Genomic DNA, 18,888 nt, shown 5'->3' on the forward strand with positions numbered 1-18,888 from the left:
CAAGTTCAAAAAGTTTATCAGGTTTTGATTTAAAATTTTCTTCATACCATACGATAAATGATTCATTTAAATAACTTAAAATCGTGTTAATATCCCATTTCGTTATCACATTATTTATATACATATCATACGTTTTTTCAAGGTCATCTTTAATAAATGATATATAATCTGAAGGGTCTAAAAGAATGGGATTAAATTTACCACTCACAGAAACGAGAGTAACATTATAAATTCCGCTAACTGTTAAATTTAATTCACAGCTATTATTCGAAATAATATTGATAATTGACATTTTTTATTACGATTAAAAATATGGTAAAGCGTTATTTTCCAGTGATAAATAAAACTAGAATAAGATTACCTCAAGAATTCATAAATTCAACGAATAAGAAATTCATTCATGTTATAAATTTTAGTGTTTTCAGAAAATATGAGTCAATGTCATATTCATCATCGGGTTATATTTCACTTCATTCAAATTTAGTTCAATCAAACCCATATAATGACCATTTCATAAGATTTTCAGATGGTATTAAAAATGTAATTGATAGATTAAAATATGAACAGATTGACAATATCGAATTTTTGGAATTTTGGTTTAAATATCCCGATGGAAAAAAGATTGAAGTTAAAGATAAAGCTGATACTATAACAAAAACAATTACAATGACCGATCCGATAGTGGGGAACAAAAAGAAATAAAACAAACGATAGAAACTGGTGAAAGGTCAATTATTATCGATTATGATTCAAAGGATTATTATTCAATAATGTTAATGCTTGAATATTAAATGGCCTTAACAAAGAATTTTTCAAGTGATATTTTATATTCATCAACTATTTTATTATAAATATCATTATATGTTAAATGAAGTTCAGTTGTTGTTCCGTTCTTTGATATCTTAATTGTGCTAATATCCTTTATAGGATTTATTTTTGCAACTGTTCCGCAGCATGAAACCTCATCATCTATGAAAAATTGAATCTTAACGTCTGAATCTTGAACATCACAAAGAATGGCAATAATGTGAATTAATGATTCATAAGGTAAAATAATTAAACCGGATTGATCAATTAAATTTATTATTGAATCATAATTATCAGTTATTATATCACGGTAAATTTTCATTAATTCAGAATTAATGTCTATTTTATATGGTGCATTGCGACTGGAATCGTAGATTCCTGGGTTCTCGATGTTTGATGAAAGAGGTGGGGGGTATGTTGGATAAGTGGGAATTTCAACAGGTTCTTTACCGGGTTCAGATAAAATGATTGGGTCTCCATCTTCTTTATTTTGCTCCTCCTCTTTCTTTGGTAAGTCACGAGTTAATTCGGGGCTAACATTAACTTTAACATTTTGAATAATTCGTGATTTATCATCATTTACGTTATAACCAACCGTAATCTCTGCTTTTGCGTTTGTGTTCTTTTGACTTGTGAAACGTCTTCTCATTTATAATTGAATAAAAAAAGAAAAATATATTTAAAGTTTTATTTAGTTGTTACGGTAATATCCCAAGGTTCATCATTGTTTGCTTATACTTTCTTTGTAACTGCACCAATTATGTTATTGATATTGCTTTGAGTTTCTTCCAGTCTTATTTTATCATTTACAATATCTTTAATCATTTCATTACATGCATTCTTAAAACCATCTGATTTTTCTAATTTACGTCTATCACTTTCTTTAATTAAATCGAAGTTATAACCTTGTTGAGAATAAAGTGGTTTCTTTATCAATTCCTTGAACGCTTCTGAAAGTGAAGATGAAGAAATTCTTGCCACTTGAATTGGTTTAAATTCTGCTTTCATTGCTTCTTTCTGTTCATTGAACACTGGATCGAATAAAGCAACTTTAAAGAATTTCTTAGCTGGAATTTCAGGTCTCAAATTTGCATATTGACCATCAAACTGATTAACATATCGTGGTAATCCATCCGGTCCCTCTTCAATAGCGTTTAATTCTTCATTGAAATAAGAATATGGATTATGACGGTATGAATTAATTGGACCATGTTCACCTTCTCCAATGTATTGTTTAACAGCTTTTCCATTTTCATCAAATTGCATAGGATAACGTTCATTATATGCTTTACGTTTAGGATAATCAGATATAGTTAATTTATACCCATTTATGACTTTAATATTACCTTGACCATCAGTAACGAAAACTTCATTTATACCATCAGGTTTTCCATTTGGACCCGTAATGTCTGCTTCGTGTGCTTCCCAATTTGGACCATGACGTTTGGCATATGCTTGAGCTTCTGGTAATGTTAAAACATTTCTCATTTGTTTAACATCTTTTTGAAGACCAGCAACAATGTGGACTAATTCTTTCATTCCGTCTGGAACTTTCATAGTTCTATTATATGCACCCCCCTTTTTGTTTGTCCCTTGTTTTAATGGAACCTGTAAAAGATTTGCTATTTCGGTCATGTTTAATTATAAATAAAAAATAAAAATTAATTATAAAAAGTTAATCAAATTTAACACCTCCTTTATTTAAATCAACTATTATTTTTCCATGTTCACCTAATTGCTGATATTGTGTGTAAAGTTCATTAATGCTCATTGGTAAATTCACTTGATAAAGCATAACGTTCAACTGTTGACGACTAAACCCACTGAAAATGAAAAGGGTTGATAGATTTGATTTAATGTTTGTGCTTAATGCTTTGAAGTATTGAACAGCCATGAAGAATGAACACTGAATGTGTCGACATTGAGTTAATAACTGATTAAAATATGATTTCTCATTTGTTATTAGTTTTGATTTCACTGCATCATCTAGAAAAATGAGTGAATGCAAAAATTCTCTATCAAAATTTGAAATAGAAAGTGTTTCAAATAATTCATCCCGTTGTTTATCAATAATTTTATCCTCTAATCCTTGCTTCTTGATTGTATTATATAATTCTTTATACATTAAAAAGTTTTTTAAATAATCTTCTGCTTCTTCTTGTGATAAATAAATAATTGGAATTTTGATTAAATGCTTTAAAGATTCAAATGTATCATCTGAAGGTGAACCTGAACGGTTGATATAAATTAACACATGTGAATGGGGGGAAGTGTTAGCAATAATGATAATTTGTTTTAATATCGTTAATGTTTTACCTTTATTTTGTTTACCAATTGCTGCAGTGATTGAATTTAAGTAACATTCAGAATATGGAATTTTCATTAATTTTTCCTTAGATAGAGCATTTCTATTATCACTCAATGCTTCATTAATCATATCATCTACGTATGTATTATATACTCCCGCTAATTCTTCAGAATTGAAATCCATTTAATCAAAAATAAATTTATAATTTTAAACATTTCTATTCATCAATATTTCATCATATGAACTTCTATACTGTGGTGGTGTACCTGTTGGATGATATTTCAAACCTTCATCCGGTGTCCATGTCCAATATGTAGTCCTAGTAAACCAAACCTGAGGAGGATTTGTCACTTTTGAACAGTAAGTGTCATTTTCACCCTGAATGATTGGATAAGCTTTCACTTGTACTGTAACTTGTGAATTGAAAGTTTCTAATCCATCAAAGAATATACCTGCTCCATCACGTTGAACTGGAATAGTGCATAAGAATGAAGTTTGGTCTTTCCATGTTCTAGCTAATGGTGTGCCATTATCATCATTCAGTGGTCTAGTTAATGAGTCCTCGTATTCTTCCGTGCATTCATTCACTCCATCTAAATCAGAAGCTTGAAGCATACGTGTAAAGAATATATCACCCACTGTGGTCATCGCTTGATCGGGGAAGTTTCTGGAATCTATAGTGACCTGAAGACCTCGAAGCATTGGATTTTCTAAAACCGTTCTTTGCATTGCATTCTTTGGAAATGTTAACACAACATCTGTAACATTATGAAGAGCGTATGAGAAATCTGAGCTAATACCTTCAGGAGTGATGCAACCTCCATTTAGTGAACGAACGTCAATATGTTGAGCTGGAATCATGAATGGATCTTCCTTACTAAATAAACGTGGTATTGCTTTAATTGATTCTTCAATTAAACCGTATCCTGGTGTAATGCATTTATCCTCTAAAACTTCCATCTTTGTGCATGAAATAATAACGTTATCAACTGTTGCGTCAGCAGATGGAGCGGCTAAGCTTGTAATTAATTTGGTAGGAAGTCCGATTTGTTGGAATTTGCGATCATATTTATAAACATGATTCATAATCTTTTCATAATTTTCATCAGTTATCTTTTCATAAACGTAATTTTGTAAATCAGCAACTCTTAACGGGTCAACCTGACAAAATACTAAAGTATCCCTGAAAACATAATATTTAAGAATGATTTCACCAAATGATTTAGGATAATCATCGAACGCCTGAAATGCTAACAAATCATTTACTGGAATAATCATATCAAAAGTGATATCAACTTCTTCATTTGCTTTCTTGAAAACTTCTGAAGGGTCAATATATTTACCACATACTGAGTTATCATATTTTTGAACATTATTATATAACGAATGAACAAACTTTTTAACTTTCCTTTCTGATTTTGGTTTATATGTTGCAAATGCGAAAGATTCACGGGCGCAATCCATTTGAAGATAACCAGCATCACCTCTTTCAGTTTCTACTTCTAATTGTTTAAAGCTTTGATTTGATGATTTGTAACCAACGAATAAACGCATGCATTTAAAAGCGGCATCACATGTGAAAGCTTTATTTGAAACAAGAGTTGCTTTAACTTTGCGTTTAATATATGTGTCACCTAATTGGTTCACATCATGAGCCGGATTTGTAATTCTTAAATGAGTTTGTTTATCATCAAAATATGGAGCATCAGAGTCATAGCATGAACTTTCAAGTTCTCTATAATATCTTCTACCGTCATTCTTTGCGAATATTTCATTTATCTTTTCGAATGAATGAAACACATTTCCATTAATTGGTTTAGTGTTTGGCACTAAATAATTAGTCGTCATTTATTAATAAATAAAAAATCAAAATTAAAAGATGAAAATGAATTTTTAATTTTAATGAAATAATCAACTATGGCTGCAGGTATATTTAAGAAACTGTGGGATAAAGTAAAAAGAGGAGCGCATAAAGTTTGGGAAACAATGAAGAAAGGAGCAAATTGGATATTTAAGAATAAAGAAGCAATTAGTGACATTGCTGAATCAATAACGCCAAAAGCTGCCCCAATAAGAGAAATTTTAAATAAAGGAGAAAAAGTTTATCAAAGACTACAACCGATACTAAGATAAAAATAATATTTATTTATTTTTCCACTATCTACCCCCTATTTTATTAAGTATTCCTTCAGCTATTCCACCAATTGCGTTACCTGCTTGTGCTCCCATCGCCGGATTACCTGCTTTAGTACCTAATACTCCACCTATGATAGTTCCTGCCGTTTTCGCTACTGGTGCCAAAAAGTTTGCAATGGGTTTAATAATCTTTTGATGAACCCAACCTGCAGCTTTCTTAATTCCTTCCCATAATTTTTTAAAGAATCCTGCCGCCATTTCTGATTTAATATTAATTAAAAAATATATTTCATCACTTATATTCTAATTTTTATTTAATGATAAATGAAACCGATTTTAAAAATAAATGAAACAAAGGAGGATGAAATAAATGAAAGTGGAAATGTTCAACAAAAAATAAACGTTGTTAAACCAATTACTGAAATAAAAATTTTTTCATCTGTTGAAGAATTTAATGACTATTATGCTAATAATAAAAAATTATTTGAAGAATTGACAACATGTAAATTGAATAAAATGTTTAAAGTTGATGGATTCAAAATTTCAAAAATAAAAGGAGTGGTTAGTTTGAAATCTATTCCTCAATCAAGAATCACCTCATTAATGAAAATAGATGATTTAACAAAAAGAATAGAAATTATTGAAGAAAGAATGAATCAAATAATTGATTTCATAAATCATGACTCGTTGAGCCTGGGTCCTTAAAACCCATCACTGAGTTCAAGGTTATATTCATCAAATATTTCATTATTAAATGCAACTTCTGCTAGTTTATTTATTTTTTCAATACGATCATTTGAAAGTCTATCGTTTAATTTTTTCTGAAGTTTTTCATTTTCTAGTTCTGAAACTTTATTTGGATGATATTTAAACTCGTTAAATTCTTTTTCCTCAGTTTTGATCATTAATTTACAAAGAACTTTTGTGGTTGGAATTCGTTTAAACCATTTATCATTAATATTTGTTATAAATTCAATATTCGGAATTAATTCCCAAATTTTTGCATTTTCAATTAATTTATTATCAAATGCAAAAGCAGTGGGTTTAATATTATGTTTACCTTTATAATATAAACTTTCTACATAATCATCGAAATAAACATCTACTTGTTTAACATTTTCAAGAATTGGTGAAAGAGCATCCATTAATTGATTGACGGTTACGAATCTTGATCCACTCATTTTCATACAAATTAAAAAAATAAATTATTCAAAAATGTAAGACATGAATTTTTAATTTCTTTTATTGGTTTCATATTCATTAACGTTTAATAATTCACAGTCTTCCTTTTTAAATAAATGTTTTATGTATTCAGGATTAAGAATTCTATAATATTGCTTCCCTTTAAATCTTTGAATATAAACAGGAACACCATCCTCTAAAATTCGATAATTCATTTTATCTGGTTTTACTTGTTGGGTCATTTATGTAAGAATAAAAAATAAATTATGTTTAAAATTAATGTTAAAAATAATGATACAAAATCGTTCAATATTGTATGAATTCTTACGTTTACAAAAAAAGTCACATAACCCATCATACCCTACTACTGATTTTTGAATCAAATATATTTTAACTATTAAACTGATAGTGCAGATGTGGCCTATACGAGTTATACAACTCAAGTTAAAGAATCATTTAATCTAATTTATCCATCAAAATCGGCTCATTGATAATTCAATGCAGCTAAAACTAATTAGACAATAGGAATTAAGCAGCAAATAGTAAACATTTCCAATTTTACATAGTTGTCTATCATATCATATCAATGAATTGAAACAATCTTTTATTCTCAAGGATTTTTATTTGCAATTATTAGAGTTGCATCTTAAAACTATAATGCCATAAATGGTATTATATAGTGGACTTAGTTCTAAATATATTTTCTTGATTTAAAATTCCTGAAGTATCAGTTACAATTCCTCTCAATTACACAAACTTTCCGAAAAGTGACAATTAATTACACAAAGAAATCACTATCATTAATATATGCATTAATATTCTAATAATAATTTATTGGCAAAGTTCGGTTTTGACAAAAATTGACAAAAATTTTAATGACCCAACCCTCGCTTATCGTTCTTGCTGTTAAGCGTGCAATGGAAAAGGGCAAAGCAACCTATGATAAGCAGATCGGATCCTATAGTACATTTTTCGTAAACTCAAAACTTGAAACTACTGAATGTCCAAAAGAAAATTCTAATGAACTCTTAGATTTTTATATTGATGATTGCAAATCAGTACTTCCCAGTAAATTATCTGCAGATGAAGCTAGCAAAATTAGATCAACTTTAGAAATCATTCAAATTACTTCAGCTTTAGATGATGGTAGTTGCGTAGGCACGTCTGTCGTTCAGTCATATAACAACGAAAATGGTAAATTATATACATTTTTATACTCATTTACACCAAAGAATTCTGAAATTATTGCCCAAACATTAAATTCAGAGTTCTCGATCAGAATGGCTGAAAGAATCTTTGTATCTCGTAGATCTAAGATTATTCTTAAAATTTGGAAGAGAGAATGGGAAGAATATCAGAAGATTCCAGCTGTTATTTCACAAGACACAGTTGTTCAGACATTATCAATTGCTTTTGCTCCATTCGTTTATGGTGTATTCTCTGGCCCATCCCAAGTCATTGATGATCTCAAGGCTCAGGCTAAAGCTACAACTCAGACAACTGTTAAGGACTACCATCGTATTATTTACAACCCAATGAAGAAGATGGAAGTTCTCGTCACAGATCCAGAAATTCTCAAGATTATCCCAACAAGATGGTTCAAGACTTCTGGTAGCTCTATTGTTTATCCAGTTGACTATAAATTTGATCAATAAAAATAACAGCTTACTTTTAGTCAGCTATTTTAAATAAACTTAAACATTTTTTTTTCTGGAAAATTTATTTCTGAATTTTGAACATTTTGAATAGTTATTATCGAGACCTATCATCATTCCAACATAACACATGATATACTATCTACAATACACCTTAAGGAAATGAAGATCTTGGATACAATACTTTTTTTATATTATTTCATGGATGAACGATTTAGAAATAAGCATATTTAAAAGCAATAATGATTGATCTTTGAGTAGCTTTAATACTTAGATAAAAATCCGATAAATGTTTAAATAATTATATGTATTTTCAATGTGTAATGCAATAAAATTCTCCTCATCGAAATTTTATGTATCAGGCCTTGTTTTAATTAAACTGATATGCATAAATAAATTAAAAATATCTTAAAAATACACAAATAATAAAAAATTCCAAACGCGAACATTAGTTTACCTTATAAGCGTAGAGACAAGATTAGTTTTGGCTGCGTTGTGTAATTATTCCCGTTTTTTCTCGTATTGTTGAATTCAAAAATTTGTCACTCTTGAAGAGCAAAATCTAGATTTTAGACTATTTCTCAAAAATATATAATGCATTACTAAATACTAATTTATTTATCAGATAATTATATCAATTTATTAAAAATGTCTCAATTTGAGAGGGTCGCTGAAATTTGGGATTTTGGTCATTCAAATGATTCCTCAACGCCCACCTGAGGAACAGTATAAGGATCTTTGTCATTTTCTTAGTCCACACCTTGAATCATTCAATTGGGCCGTGAATACCGGTCTCCAGAAGATTCCAGAGTGGATTCCAGAACAATTTGTCAAGCGCGATGGCGACGATCGCATTTTACACTTCCATGTTAAAGAATTAACACTCACAAAGCCATACGATGCACGCGGAAATAAGATTTATCCATATATGTGCCGTCTTGGAGGACAAACATATGGAGGTTCTTTAAATATCATTCTCGAAGCAGCTATTAATGACCTTCCACCAAAGAAATTTAGTGTTGTTGCAAACAACATCCCAGTTATGGTCAACAGTGACCTTTGCCATCTTAAGGGCTTAACACCACAAGAAAAGGGCGCCTTGATGGAAGAACCAACCGAGGCTGGTGGCTACTTCATTTACTCCGGTTATGAGAAGCTTCTTCGTCTTCTTATTCTTAATAGACAAAACTACGTTTTTGCTTTGAATCGTCCATCATTCCACTCTCGTGGTCCAACATTCACAAACTTCGCCACATCTTTCCGCTCAATGGCACCAGATTGCTCCTCAATTACAACAAATGTTCACTATCAGAACACAGGCAACATGGTTGTCCTTATCCCAATCCAGCGCAGAATGTTCTTCGTCCCACTTCCAATCCTCTTACGTGCTCTCGTCGAAGTTGATGACCGTACAATTTACGAATCAATCTGTGGCCAAAACCCAGACTCATTCTACTCAGATCGTGTCATCGCTACACTCCGCTATGCCTCAGAACTCGATATCCATACAAGAGCTGGCGCTCGCGACTTCCTTGGCGCTCATTTCAGGACAGTTTTACAATGCCCACGCCATTTCACAAATGAAGAGTGCTGCGAAGTTCTTCTCAAGCGTAACCTCTTCCCACATCTTTCAGACGAAGCGCCAAGCAAGAAATTCGACCTTCTCATCTACATGACTCGTCGTTTACTACAGCTTGTCAAGGGAGAGATTCTTCCAGACAACATGGATGCAAACTCCGCCCACGAACTCCTTACACCAGGCACTCTTTGGCTTCCAGCCCTTTCAGATGCAATTACAGACTTCTTGAAGGCTACAGCGGCCAACGTCTACAAGGATGAGAAGAACGCGATCGACGACTTCGATGCCCTTCAAACAATTCTCAAGAAGAACGCATCAGGTGTCGAAAACAGAATGCGCTACTTATTCTCAACAGGCTCTCTCCGTGGTAACTCCACTCTTGGTCTTTCACAGACAGAAGGTCTTTCCATCATCGCAGAAAGAATCAACTACTGCAGATATCTCGCTCACTTCAGATCAGTCCATCGTGGTGCTTTCTTCACAACAATGAAGACAACAGCCGTCCGTTACTTACTTCCTGAGTCATGGGGATTCATGTGTCCTGTCCACACCCCTGATGGCGGTCTTTGCGGTCTTTTGACTCACCTCGCCAGATTCTGTGAGATTGTCACAGGTGATTCTCAAGGATTCAAAGAGATCGTCCAGATCTTCACCAACTACGGCATGGTTCCATTCCTCGGCAGCGGCGACATGGTCCCTGTCATTGTCGATGGCCGCGTCGTTGGCTCCATCCGCGAAAGACTTTCCTCTGCAGCTGTCGAAGCCCTGAAGACAGCGAGAAGGAAAGGAATCATTCCGAAGATGGCCGAAATCGCAGATCTCCCTGCCGGCTCATTCACACGTTCCATCTACGTGTTCCTCAACCAGCAGAGAATGATGCGTCCTGTTTTCAATGTCAAAGCGCAAGAACAGGAATACGCCGGTCCTCTCGAACAGATTTTCATGGATATCGCATCCAATCCAAAGGACGAATCCAAGGCATACAGAGAGATCCACCACACAGCGATGTTATCATTGATTGCCTCTCTCACACCATTCTCCGACTACAACCAGTCACCACGTAACATGTACCAGTGCCAGATGGCTAAGCAGACAATGGGATATCCATCACACAGAGAAGCAGCATCAACAGAAGTCAAGACATACCACGTTCACTATCCACAGCGTCCTATTGTCAGAACAATGGAACAGGATTCCCATGCCTTGGAAGATTTCTTGTTGGGAACAAATGCATGCGTTGCAGTTCTTTCATACACCGGTTATGATATGGAAGATGCTTTGCTCATCAACAAGTGCTCTGTAGAAAGAGGTTTCGGACATGGCTGCATCTATAAGACACATAGATACACAGCTGAAGAAATCGAGTCCAACTCTTACTTCTGCAACACTAAAGATGGAGTCATTGTCGATCCAGATTTAGATGCAGATGGTCTTCCTTTCGTTGGCCAGAGAGTTTCAAAGGGCTGCAAACTCTTGAGAGTATACAATCCAAAGGAGAACAAGGAGAGAATCATGTCATACAAGGATGGCGAAGATGGTTTCGTCGACAAAGTCATCACAACAACTTCAGATGATGGAAAGAGAGTTCTCTCAGTTGTCCTCAAATTCAGAATGGTCAGAACACCAACAATCGGTGATAAGTTCTCATCTCGTCACGGCCAAAAGGGTGTCTTCTCATTCCCATGGCCACAAGAGAACATGCCATTCTGCGAGAACGGCATCACTCCAGACGTAATCATCAATCCACACGCCTTCCCATCACGTATGACAATCGGTATGCTTATCGAGTCAATGTGCGGAAAGTTGAGAGCTTCCCAGGACTGCGCATTCTTCGATGCTACTCCATTCACACACGATGAAAAGAACAGAATCACAGATGAAGTCGGACAAATGCTCGCAAAGGAAGGATTCGAGTACTACGGAAATGAAGCGATGTACTCAGGAATCACTGGCGAACAGTTCAAGGCAGACATCTTCATGGGTGTCGTCTACTACCAGAGATTGAGACACATGGTCGGTGATAAGTACCAGGTGAGAGCAACAGGAAAGATGAACAACATCACAAGACAGCCACTCAAAGGTCGTAAGAAAGGTGGTGGTATCAGACTCGGTGAAATGGAACGTGATGGTTTGCTTGCACAAGGTGTTACATTCCTCCTCAGAGACAGATTCATGTGGTGCTCTGATGGACACGTCGCTAAGCTCTGCAACAGATGCGGTTCATTCATGTTCACACAGACAAAACATGATGAAAATGGTGTTGAAGAGACTTACTGCACTTACTGCAAGAAATCTGGTAACTGCACTTCTGTTTACGTTCCTTACGTTTTGAGATACTTGTGCGCTGAGTTCGCTGCTATGAACATCAGAATGAAGTTCTCTACTGAAGAACACAGCCATGCTCATGTTGAAGAAGAGATAAAGGAAGAATAAAGTAACAAACAAAAATATTTTTTAGAGATTTGAATAAATAAAAAATTTTGCTTTTTTTTTATTTTGAACTAAAACAAACTTTAAAAGAGAAACCATTATACTTCTCTAATGCTTTCATTTGTTAGATTTCCATATTTTTCATGGTTCTGATCATTTTATCTTCTGAATTTTGTAGAAAAATTCACTTCCGGAAAGAGATAATATGAAAAAAAATTCATACAGACAATCATTTTGCGTGCTCCACTTTGAAATCTTCGAACAAGATCTTATTTGGTTAGAAGGGAATTTTCTGATAAGAAATCATACCAATATTCCAAGTGTAACATTTGTGCTATATAATCTGGTTAAAGAGACTCGGATATCATACAACAAAAAATGGAAGAAATTATGGAAGAAAAAATTTGAGAGCGATAATGGAAGAAAAAAATTTTGAAATAAAGGAAGTAAAATTGAGAGCAAAAAGGGAAGAAATTTTTTTTGAAAAGGAAGAAGTAAAATTTGGGACTGAAGAATATTGCTAAAATCCAGTATAAAATTTTGGTCGTTATTCTGACATCGAGGAAGTTCCTCATTTTTTTCTTCAAGTGATTTTAATTCAAAATCTGCCATTTTATAACTGAAGATTCACATTGATGGAGCCTAACTGGAAAGAAATTGGAGAAAATATAGGGAAGTATGTTGACGATGAGCAATTCTTGTCGAAAACAAAGCCTCAAGATATTTGCAAAGCTCTTAGTTATGCAAAATTAACTTGTTGCCAATTTTCAACATTGTTCACAAACCTTTCAAGGTTCTATGGTAAGCAAGACATGCTCACGATGCTTATTCGTGCACGTACAGATTCTTTGAAAACTCGTGAAGAATTATATGAAGTTTCAGAGACAATCTCATCTGTTCTTGGCATTCACGTTCTTAATAAAATACTTGCATTCTCCCTGAGCAATAGAACAGCTCCGACAAGTCCAAGAACTCAAACTGCTCCTGCAAATCCAGATATAGCTAATCAAATTTTTGTACAATCTAGAGATAAAAGATACGAATTTAAACATGTTAACACCAATATTCCTGTTAAACAATTGAAGAAAATGATTTTTGATATAGATGGAATTGCAATCGATCAGCAAAGACTCTTATTTCGAGGAATACAGATCGAAAATGATAAGTTATTAAAAGATTATGATATTCGTGATTTATGTGTAATTCATTTAGCTGTATATCCGAAAAATTGATGCAAAGATAGCTATCTGAAAAACTCTAATAAAATATACTTATTTAAAAAAGTCGTATTATTCAATTTTTGAATAGATTACATTTTTCATTTTCTAAGAGTGAGAGAAAATTATTAAATTTGATGGCTTATAATAGGCTGCCAAAGCAAAAGCAAGTATAAAAGTTTCTAATTATGCTTAAATTACAGATTACAAGACTTCGAGAATGTATAATAAAGTGATAAATGTTTCGAAAAGAAAAAGAATTGAAAGCTTTGTAATTCCAAAATCAATCTTAAGGATTCAATACTTTAGTTTATACAGTTATTCAATTTTTAACACTGACAGTTATTTTTTGCCTAAGATAGATTTGATATTAATATGAATAAACCTGAATATAGCTTACTCTATCTTTTCACTGTTTCAAAATCTAAAAAAGATCTCTGGATGAAGACTCGAGATAGTGAACCCTTAATTGATTCATATAATGATATTATCTAGATCTAATCTCATACACAGCCACAATTAAATACTGATGTTTATATATCTATATAATTACAAACAGTTTATTTTTTAAATTATAATTTTCTTCTTTTTGGACGTGCTGAAGAAGGAAGTTCTAATGGCTTATCAAATGGAATAGGTACAACCTGTGGCTTGATTTGATTGGGTTGTATTTCTTTTACTTCTTTTTGTACCTCATTTTTCACTTCACTTTTCATTTGACTTTGAGAGAAATCATCCAAATCTTCTGGCTTTGGCTTTCCTTCTTCCAAAGGGTTTCCGTACAAATCTGTTGCGGTGAAAAACTCCGGAGCCATCTGCGACAACCACAAAGGATCAATTGCTGTCACACCATGCAAGTAATGCCTCTTTGTAAGTACTAATTCGTGGTAAACAATGTATTCAGGAATGTATGATAAACCAGCAAGTGAAGAAGTAGGATGAACAATGCATTCGACGCCTGTCTGGATATTGTAGTAAGTAGACAAGTTCTTTAAATGCGCCGCGTGATGGAAATACGATGAACAAATGACTTTTCGAACGATGTCCCAATTCTCTAGACCGCAATGGCTCATTTTCATTCCTCCTTGAAGGGCAATGTCTTCTAGCTGTTGCCTGATGTCAAGAGCTTTGCATAATGTAACATTATGAAGGAAATGGCGTTTTGCAAATATTGCTCTTTCTTGTTCTTGCTCTTTTTTGGTTGGTCTGTTAAGCCCTGCGTTGAACCAAAGGTTAAAAACATTAAGCATGGTCAGGTGGTCGCTCTCTGGCACTAAAAATTTCATTCTCATTGCATCTGCTTCTTCTTCCCTTCCGTGTGGCTTGTAGAAGATCTCACTGACTGATAGCATCGAAACAATGGTTAATATCTCCTCGAGGCAGCCAAATTTGTTACCTACGAGCAGCATTTTTGAAAGTGTAGGATCCAATGGGAACTGGACCATATCCTTACCAAGTTTCGTGAGCTTACCTTCATTATCCAGGGCTCTAAGACTCCATAATTGGTTCATTGCGTGTAAAAAGTTATCTAATGGAGGCGGATCCATGAAATCAAAGGATAAAACATCATCGAAGCCGAGAGACTTTAGCAATAAAATTACATTTGCCAAATTTGTCCTCTGAACTTCAGGAATCGTCATCGGTAGCATCTCATATTTAAATGAAGTTTCAGTAAACAGCCTCCAGCACTTTCCTTCGCTTGTTCTACCTGCTCTACCCATTCTTTGGGTGGCGGCGGCTTGCGAAATAGGCTGTACAAGTAAAGTATCCAGTCCTGCTTTCGAAGAATAACTTTTTTGTTTGCAAAAACCGGAATCTATGACATATCTTATTCCATCGATGGTCAGACTTGTTTCTGCAATGTTTGTGGCTACAACACATTTCCTTATTTTCAGGTTTTCGAACACTTTTGCTTGTTGTTCGACAGGAAGTTGGGAATAAATAGGGAATACAGCCATTTCTGGAGCATTTTCGATCTTTGCAAGATGTTCTCTGATTAATTGGCAGGTACATTCAACGTCATCTTGGCCTGTCATGAAAATTAAAATATCTCCGGGTGATTCTTTAAGATGTATGCTGCAGGCTTGGCGGACTGCTTCATATACATAGTCTTGAGGGTTGGAACGAAGGAAAAATGGCTCTACGTCGTATGTTCTTCCTTGAATATGAAAAATTGGAGCTCCTCCAAAGTATTTTGAGAATTTTGAGGCATCCATTGTAGCTGATGTAACTATAACTTTAAGATCTGAACGCCTGGAAAGGATTTTTTTGAGAACTCCGAACAAAACATCTGTATTTAAGGCTCTTTCGTGAGCTTCATCCATAATTATAACGGAATACTTGTATAAATCATCTTCGTTAAGCGATTCTCTCAATAGAATACCATCTGTCATATATTTGATAATTGTTTTGTCACTTAAAGCTTCTTCAAAACGAATTGCGTAGCCAACAAGGCCACCAAGCTCTACACCCATCTCATCTGCAACTCTTTTTGCTATAGAACATGCAGCAACTCTACGTGGTTGAGTACAAACAATTTGGCCAAATTTTCCATAGCCATCTTCGTAGAAAAATTGAGTTAGTTGTGTAGTCTTACCGGAACCTGTTTCACCGACAATGATAACGACGCTGTTTTCTGAAATAACTTTCAAAATTTTTTCTCGAAAATCCATAATTGGTAATTTTGCGCGGTTTATTTTGCCTGTATCCTTTAGGTGATTGATAAATTGGGAGTCTCCTGCCGTTTCTGCTTCAATTATTTCTTTTCCTTTTGAAATCTTTTCTAAATTAACTGACTTAGTAAGATCTGTAGCTAACTGTTCCTTTTCTTTCCTTTTTCGCCATTCAGCGACGCTTTGACTGCCTGCTTTTGCTAATTGATAAATTTCTCCTTCTAAGTTATAACGTTTATCAACAAATGGCTTGTAAACTCGGCTTGTATTTTGATTTGTTAAGAATTCTGGTTTTTCAGCATTGACTTGAATGCAAATTTTATTTTCTGTTTCATCATCATCGATTTTTCGAACAAAAAGAGATTTATTGACACCAGACTGAGAAATTAAATCTTCTTCCCATTTGTTATTATCAAGATCCCTTTGTGCATTCTGAGATGGAGCCATATTTATTCTTTCTTTAGGAGTTTCGACAACTGCAGCTTTCTTTTCCTCAATTTTAGCCTCAGTTACTACTTCGTCACCAAAATCATCAATATGAAATGCATCTTCTAAATCTCCTTCATCAGTCATAAGAAAAAATTAGAAAAAAAATGTGCCATTTATTTTTTTTCTTGATGTTTTTCTTGATATATTTCGGTCTTTGTAATGATGGTATTTCGATACATGTGACAGGTGTAAGTCAATTTGTAATATCTCCACACAAAGAACACATAATAGAGTTTAGTTATACACCTGAAAATGCACAAAGTGTATCAATATATTGTGATGGGATTTTAATAGACTGTGGCCCACTTGCAGGCGGACAAGTCAATTGTTCAGTTCCTAAAATGTCAGTAGGTCTTCATTTTTGCCAAAGTAAAATAGATATCGTTGGTTCTTATATTTTAGTATTAAATTATCCGCTTAGAATCATTATAATTGCCATGATATTTGCAATTCTTGTACTGATATCAAAGGGTGTTCTATTCATTATAATCAATTACACTAACGAAACAAAGAATGGATACGAAAAAATTTCTCCTTCATATAAACAAGAAAAAGACTTTACTGACGACCTTTTTGATCCAATGCAAGAAAAGAAAGCTCATAAGAGATCGAATTTCGAAAATTATTAACCAAATTATTTCTTAATATTGACCAAAATCAGTTATTAATATGATCTATATTACTACATTTCATCGAACACCATGAGAATTTGTTAGTTTCATGCATAAATTGAATAAATTTGTATTTTTATTTTCAAATAAAACTTTTTTATTACATTGATAGAATAATCTGTAATGACAAGTAAAATAATGATTAATTAATAAGGTATCAAAATTAAATTAAAAACAAAATTTTGAAATTGAAATTTTATTTATGTTTATGAGAGTATTTAAAGTAATTTTTATTTAAAAAAGATCAGAAGAGATTAATAATTTAGTTACAAGAATGAATCAATACTTTATTAATTAGTTATTGTGCACATTGGAGCTATAACCTCTTCGAAGTGCTTCTTATTAAGGCTTCTAACAGCAGCAACGAAATCGGCTGCGTTCATATTGTGGTTGCGTAACTCCGTTGTAAGAATTTCCATTGTTTCATGAAGGGCGTCCTTTGCAGCATTTTGTGTGCATGCCTGGCCCAACATTGGATCAACCTGGTACTCAGGAATCTTTACGTTCTTGTTTTCGTCGATTCGATTCTTAAGATTTTGGATATCAGGTAAAATTTCTGATTTCTTGGCCTTAAGAAGCTTAACAACATCTTCATTTAAGGCTGTTTCCTTCTCAGATTCTAGTGTTTCCTTGATACTCTTATTGACATCAGATATAATTGACTCTGCTTCAGTAACAGCATCATTGGTCAATTGCTGTGTATTAGAGCCACCTGCTGGAGCTCCTGATTGATATCCAGAGCCTTGTTGTGGTGGGAACTGTTCGCGAAGGAAGTTAACGTAATTTGGCTTGTCTCTTTGCATGTACTGGACGTAGCTTGGATGGAATGGTGGATTTGCTGAGAGAACTTCGCGGAGGCGATGCATATAATTTACAAGTGGTGTTCTTGGCTCCCATCTCATAATGGCGTCTGGGATAACGCAGCGCTGTGGGTTGATGAATGCGGATGGAGGGACTTGAATTGATGGTGGGATTGGCAACTGGCAAATTGGTGGAGTTGTTGGGAAGTTTTGTGAAAGCATCATGTTGATTGGAAGTGGGCATGGTTGGCCTTGGATGTAAATAATTACAAAGCCTTGAATAAGAGGCTGTGCTGGATTATTATTATTGCGGAAGAATTGAAGTGATCTGTATGCTTGTACAAGATAAACAAGGTTGTTGTAGTGACCTTTTTGTATATCCGGGTGTAAATTTGAACCCGCGAAAAGATCGTACATACTAATCATTTGAAATTTAGAAAAAGTGACATAATTCACCGGAGTAAAGAGCTATAACCTCAATACTTTGTATTTATTATTTGTCTTCCTATTAGATGTCATTCTTTATTGAGAATCATATTCGTCTTGATTCATTATGCAATATTGCATTTTCAAAATTCTTTTGTAAGCATCATCATAATGAAAGTATTATTGCTTCCAAAAAATTTTGGATCTTTGATGAAGTGATTATCTCTAAACATTATCATATTGGAAAATATTTCAATTATTCGGTTTCTTATAGAATTATTCAGAAATATACTTCACTAAATTAGTATGCTCTTTGTCTACTATTCATTAATTATACATGTATATAAGATTGCGAAGATTTAAATCCAAATGCATTTACCTAAATTTGTGAGTTAGTTTATGCACTTATATCTCCTCATTTTAATAGCCTATGAGATAAGGCTCTATAGCATTATGTACACATATGGACAAACATATATAATGATTATAGCAACACTCAATAAATATCAAATATAC

At 33.7% G+C, this 18,888-nt stretch overlaps 10 protein-coding genes across 10 annotated transcripts, besides 1 other annotated feature; 5 read left to right on the top strand and 5 right to left on the bottom strand.

Moving 5' to 3' along the window:
• Positions 1 to 4,807: part of a mobile genetic element that runs on past the window's edge.
• Positions 788 to 1,456, bottom strand: TVAGG3_0546250 (uncharacterized protein; the record flags this gene model as incomplete). The annotated part of the gene is made up of 1 exon (XM_001318103.2): positions 788 to 1,456. One exon carries the CDS (start codon positions 1,454 to 1,456, stop codon positions 788 to 790), a length of 669 nt encoding a protein of 222 aa, XP_001318138.1.
• On the bottom strand, positions 1,540 to 2,364 carry TVAGG3_0546260 (uncharacterized protein; the record flags this gene model as incomplete). Its single annotated transcript, XM_051238034.1, has 1 exon — positions 1,540 to 2,364. The coding sequence occupies one exon, from the start codon at positions 2,362 to 2,364 to the stop codon at positions 1,540 to 1,542; it is 825 nt and encodes a 274-aa protein (XP_051095858.1).
• Positions 2,483 to 3,298, bottom strand: TVAGG3_0546270 (uncharacterized protein; the record flags this gene model as incomplete). Its single annotated transcript, XM_001318102.1, has 1 exon — positions 2,483 to 3,298. The coding sequence occupies one exon, from the start codon at positions 3,296 to 3,298 to the stop codon at positions 2,483 to 2,485; it is 816 nt and encodes a 271-aa protein (XP_001318137.1).
• Positions 4,808 to 5,032: 225 nt separating the features above from the next.
• On the top strand, positions 5,033 to 5,248 carry TVAGG3_0546280 (uncharacterized protein; the record flags this gene model as incomplete). The annotated part of the gene is made up of 1 exon (XM_001318101.1): positions 5,033 to 5,248. The coding sequence occupies one exon, from the start codon at positions 5,033 to 5,035 to the stop codon at positions 5,246 to 5,248; it is 216 nt and encodes a 71-aa protein (XP_001318136.1).
• Positions 5,249 to 7,298: 2,050 nt separating this feature from the next.
• TVAGG3_0546290 (uncharacterized protein) lies at positions 7,299 to 8,142 on the top strand (the record flags this gene model as incomplete). The annotated part of the gene is made up of 1 exon (XM_001318100.1): positions 7,309 to 8,088. One exon carries the CDS (start codon positions 7,309 to 7,311, stop codon positions 8,086 to 8,088), a length of 780 nt encoding a protein of 259 aa, XP_001318135.1.
• A 616-nt stretch (positions 8,143 to 8,758) lies between these two features.
• Positions 8,759 to 12,150, top strand: TVAGG3_0546300 (beta and beta-prime subunits of DNA dependent RNA-polymerase family; the record flags this gene model as incomplete). The annotated part of the gene is made up of 1 exon (XM_001318099.1): positions 8,786 to 12,100. One exon carries the CDS (start codon positions 8,786 to 8,788, stop codon positions 12,098 to 12,100), a length of 3,315 nt encoding a protein of 1,104 aa, XP_001318134.1.
• Positions 12,151 to 12,727: 577 nt separating this feature from the next.
• On the top strand, positions 12,728 to 13,369 carry TVAGG3_0546310 (protein neddylation; the record flags this gene model as incomplete). The annotated part of the gene is made up of 1 exon (XM_001318098.1): positions 12,733 to 13,329. One exon carries the CDS (start codon positions 12,733 to 12,735, stop codon positions 13,327 to 13,329), a length of 597 nt encoding a protein of 198 aa, XP_001318133.1.
• Positions 13,370 to 13,886: 517 nt separating this feature from the next.
• TVAGG3_0546320 (ATP-dependent RNA helicase family) lies at positions 13,887 to 16,559 on the bottom strand (the record flags this gene model as incomplete). The annotated part of the gene is made up of 1 exon (XM_001318097.1): positions 13,887 to 16,559. One exon carries the CDS (start codon positions 16,557 to 16,559, stop codon positions 13,887 to 13,889), a length of 2,673 nt encoding a protein of 890 aa, XP_001318132.1.
• Positions 16,560 to 16,603: 44 nt separating this feature from the next.
• TVAGG3_0546330 (uncharacterized protein) lies at positions 16,604 to 17,281 on the top strand (the record flags this gene model as incomplete). Its single annotated transcript, XM_001318096.1, has 1 exon — positions 16,604 to 17,104. One exon carries the CDS (start codon positions 16,604 to 16,606, stop codon positions 17,102 to 17,104), a length of 501 nt encoding a protein of 166 aa, XP_001318131.1.
• An 81-nt stretch (positions 17,282 to 17,362) lies between these two features.
• Positions 17,363 to 18,841, bottom strand: TVAGG3_0546340 (tumor suppressor protein 101 family; the record flags this gene model as incomplete). Its single annotated transcript, XM_001318095.1, has 1 exon — positions 17,437 to 18,372. One exon carries the CDS (start codon positions 18,370 to 18,372, stop codon positions 17,437 to 17,439), a length of 936 nt encoding a protein of 311 aa, XP_001318130.1.
• Between the last annotated feature and the right edge of the window lie 47 nt (positions 18,842 to 18,888).

The sequence above is a fragment of the Trichomonas vaginalis genome, chromosome II (genome assembly GCF_026262505.1).
Source record: "Trichomonas vaginalis G3 chromosome II, whole genome shotgun sequence".
NCBI classification, from domain to species: domain Eukaryota; phylum Parabasalia; order Trichomonadida; family Trichomonadidae; genus Trichomonas; species Trichomonas vaginalis.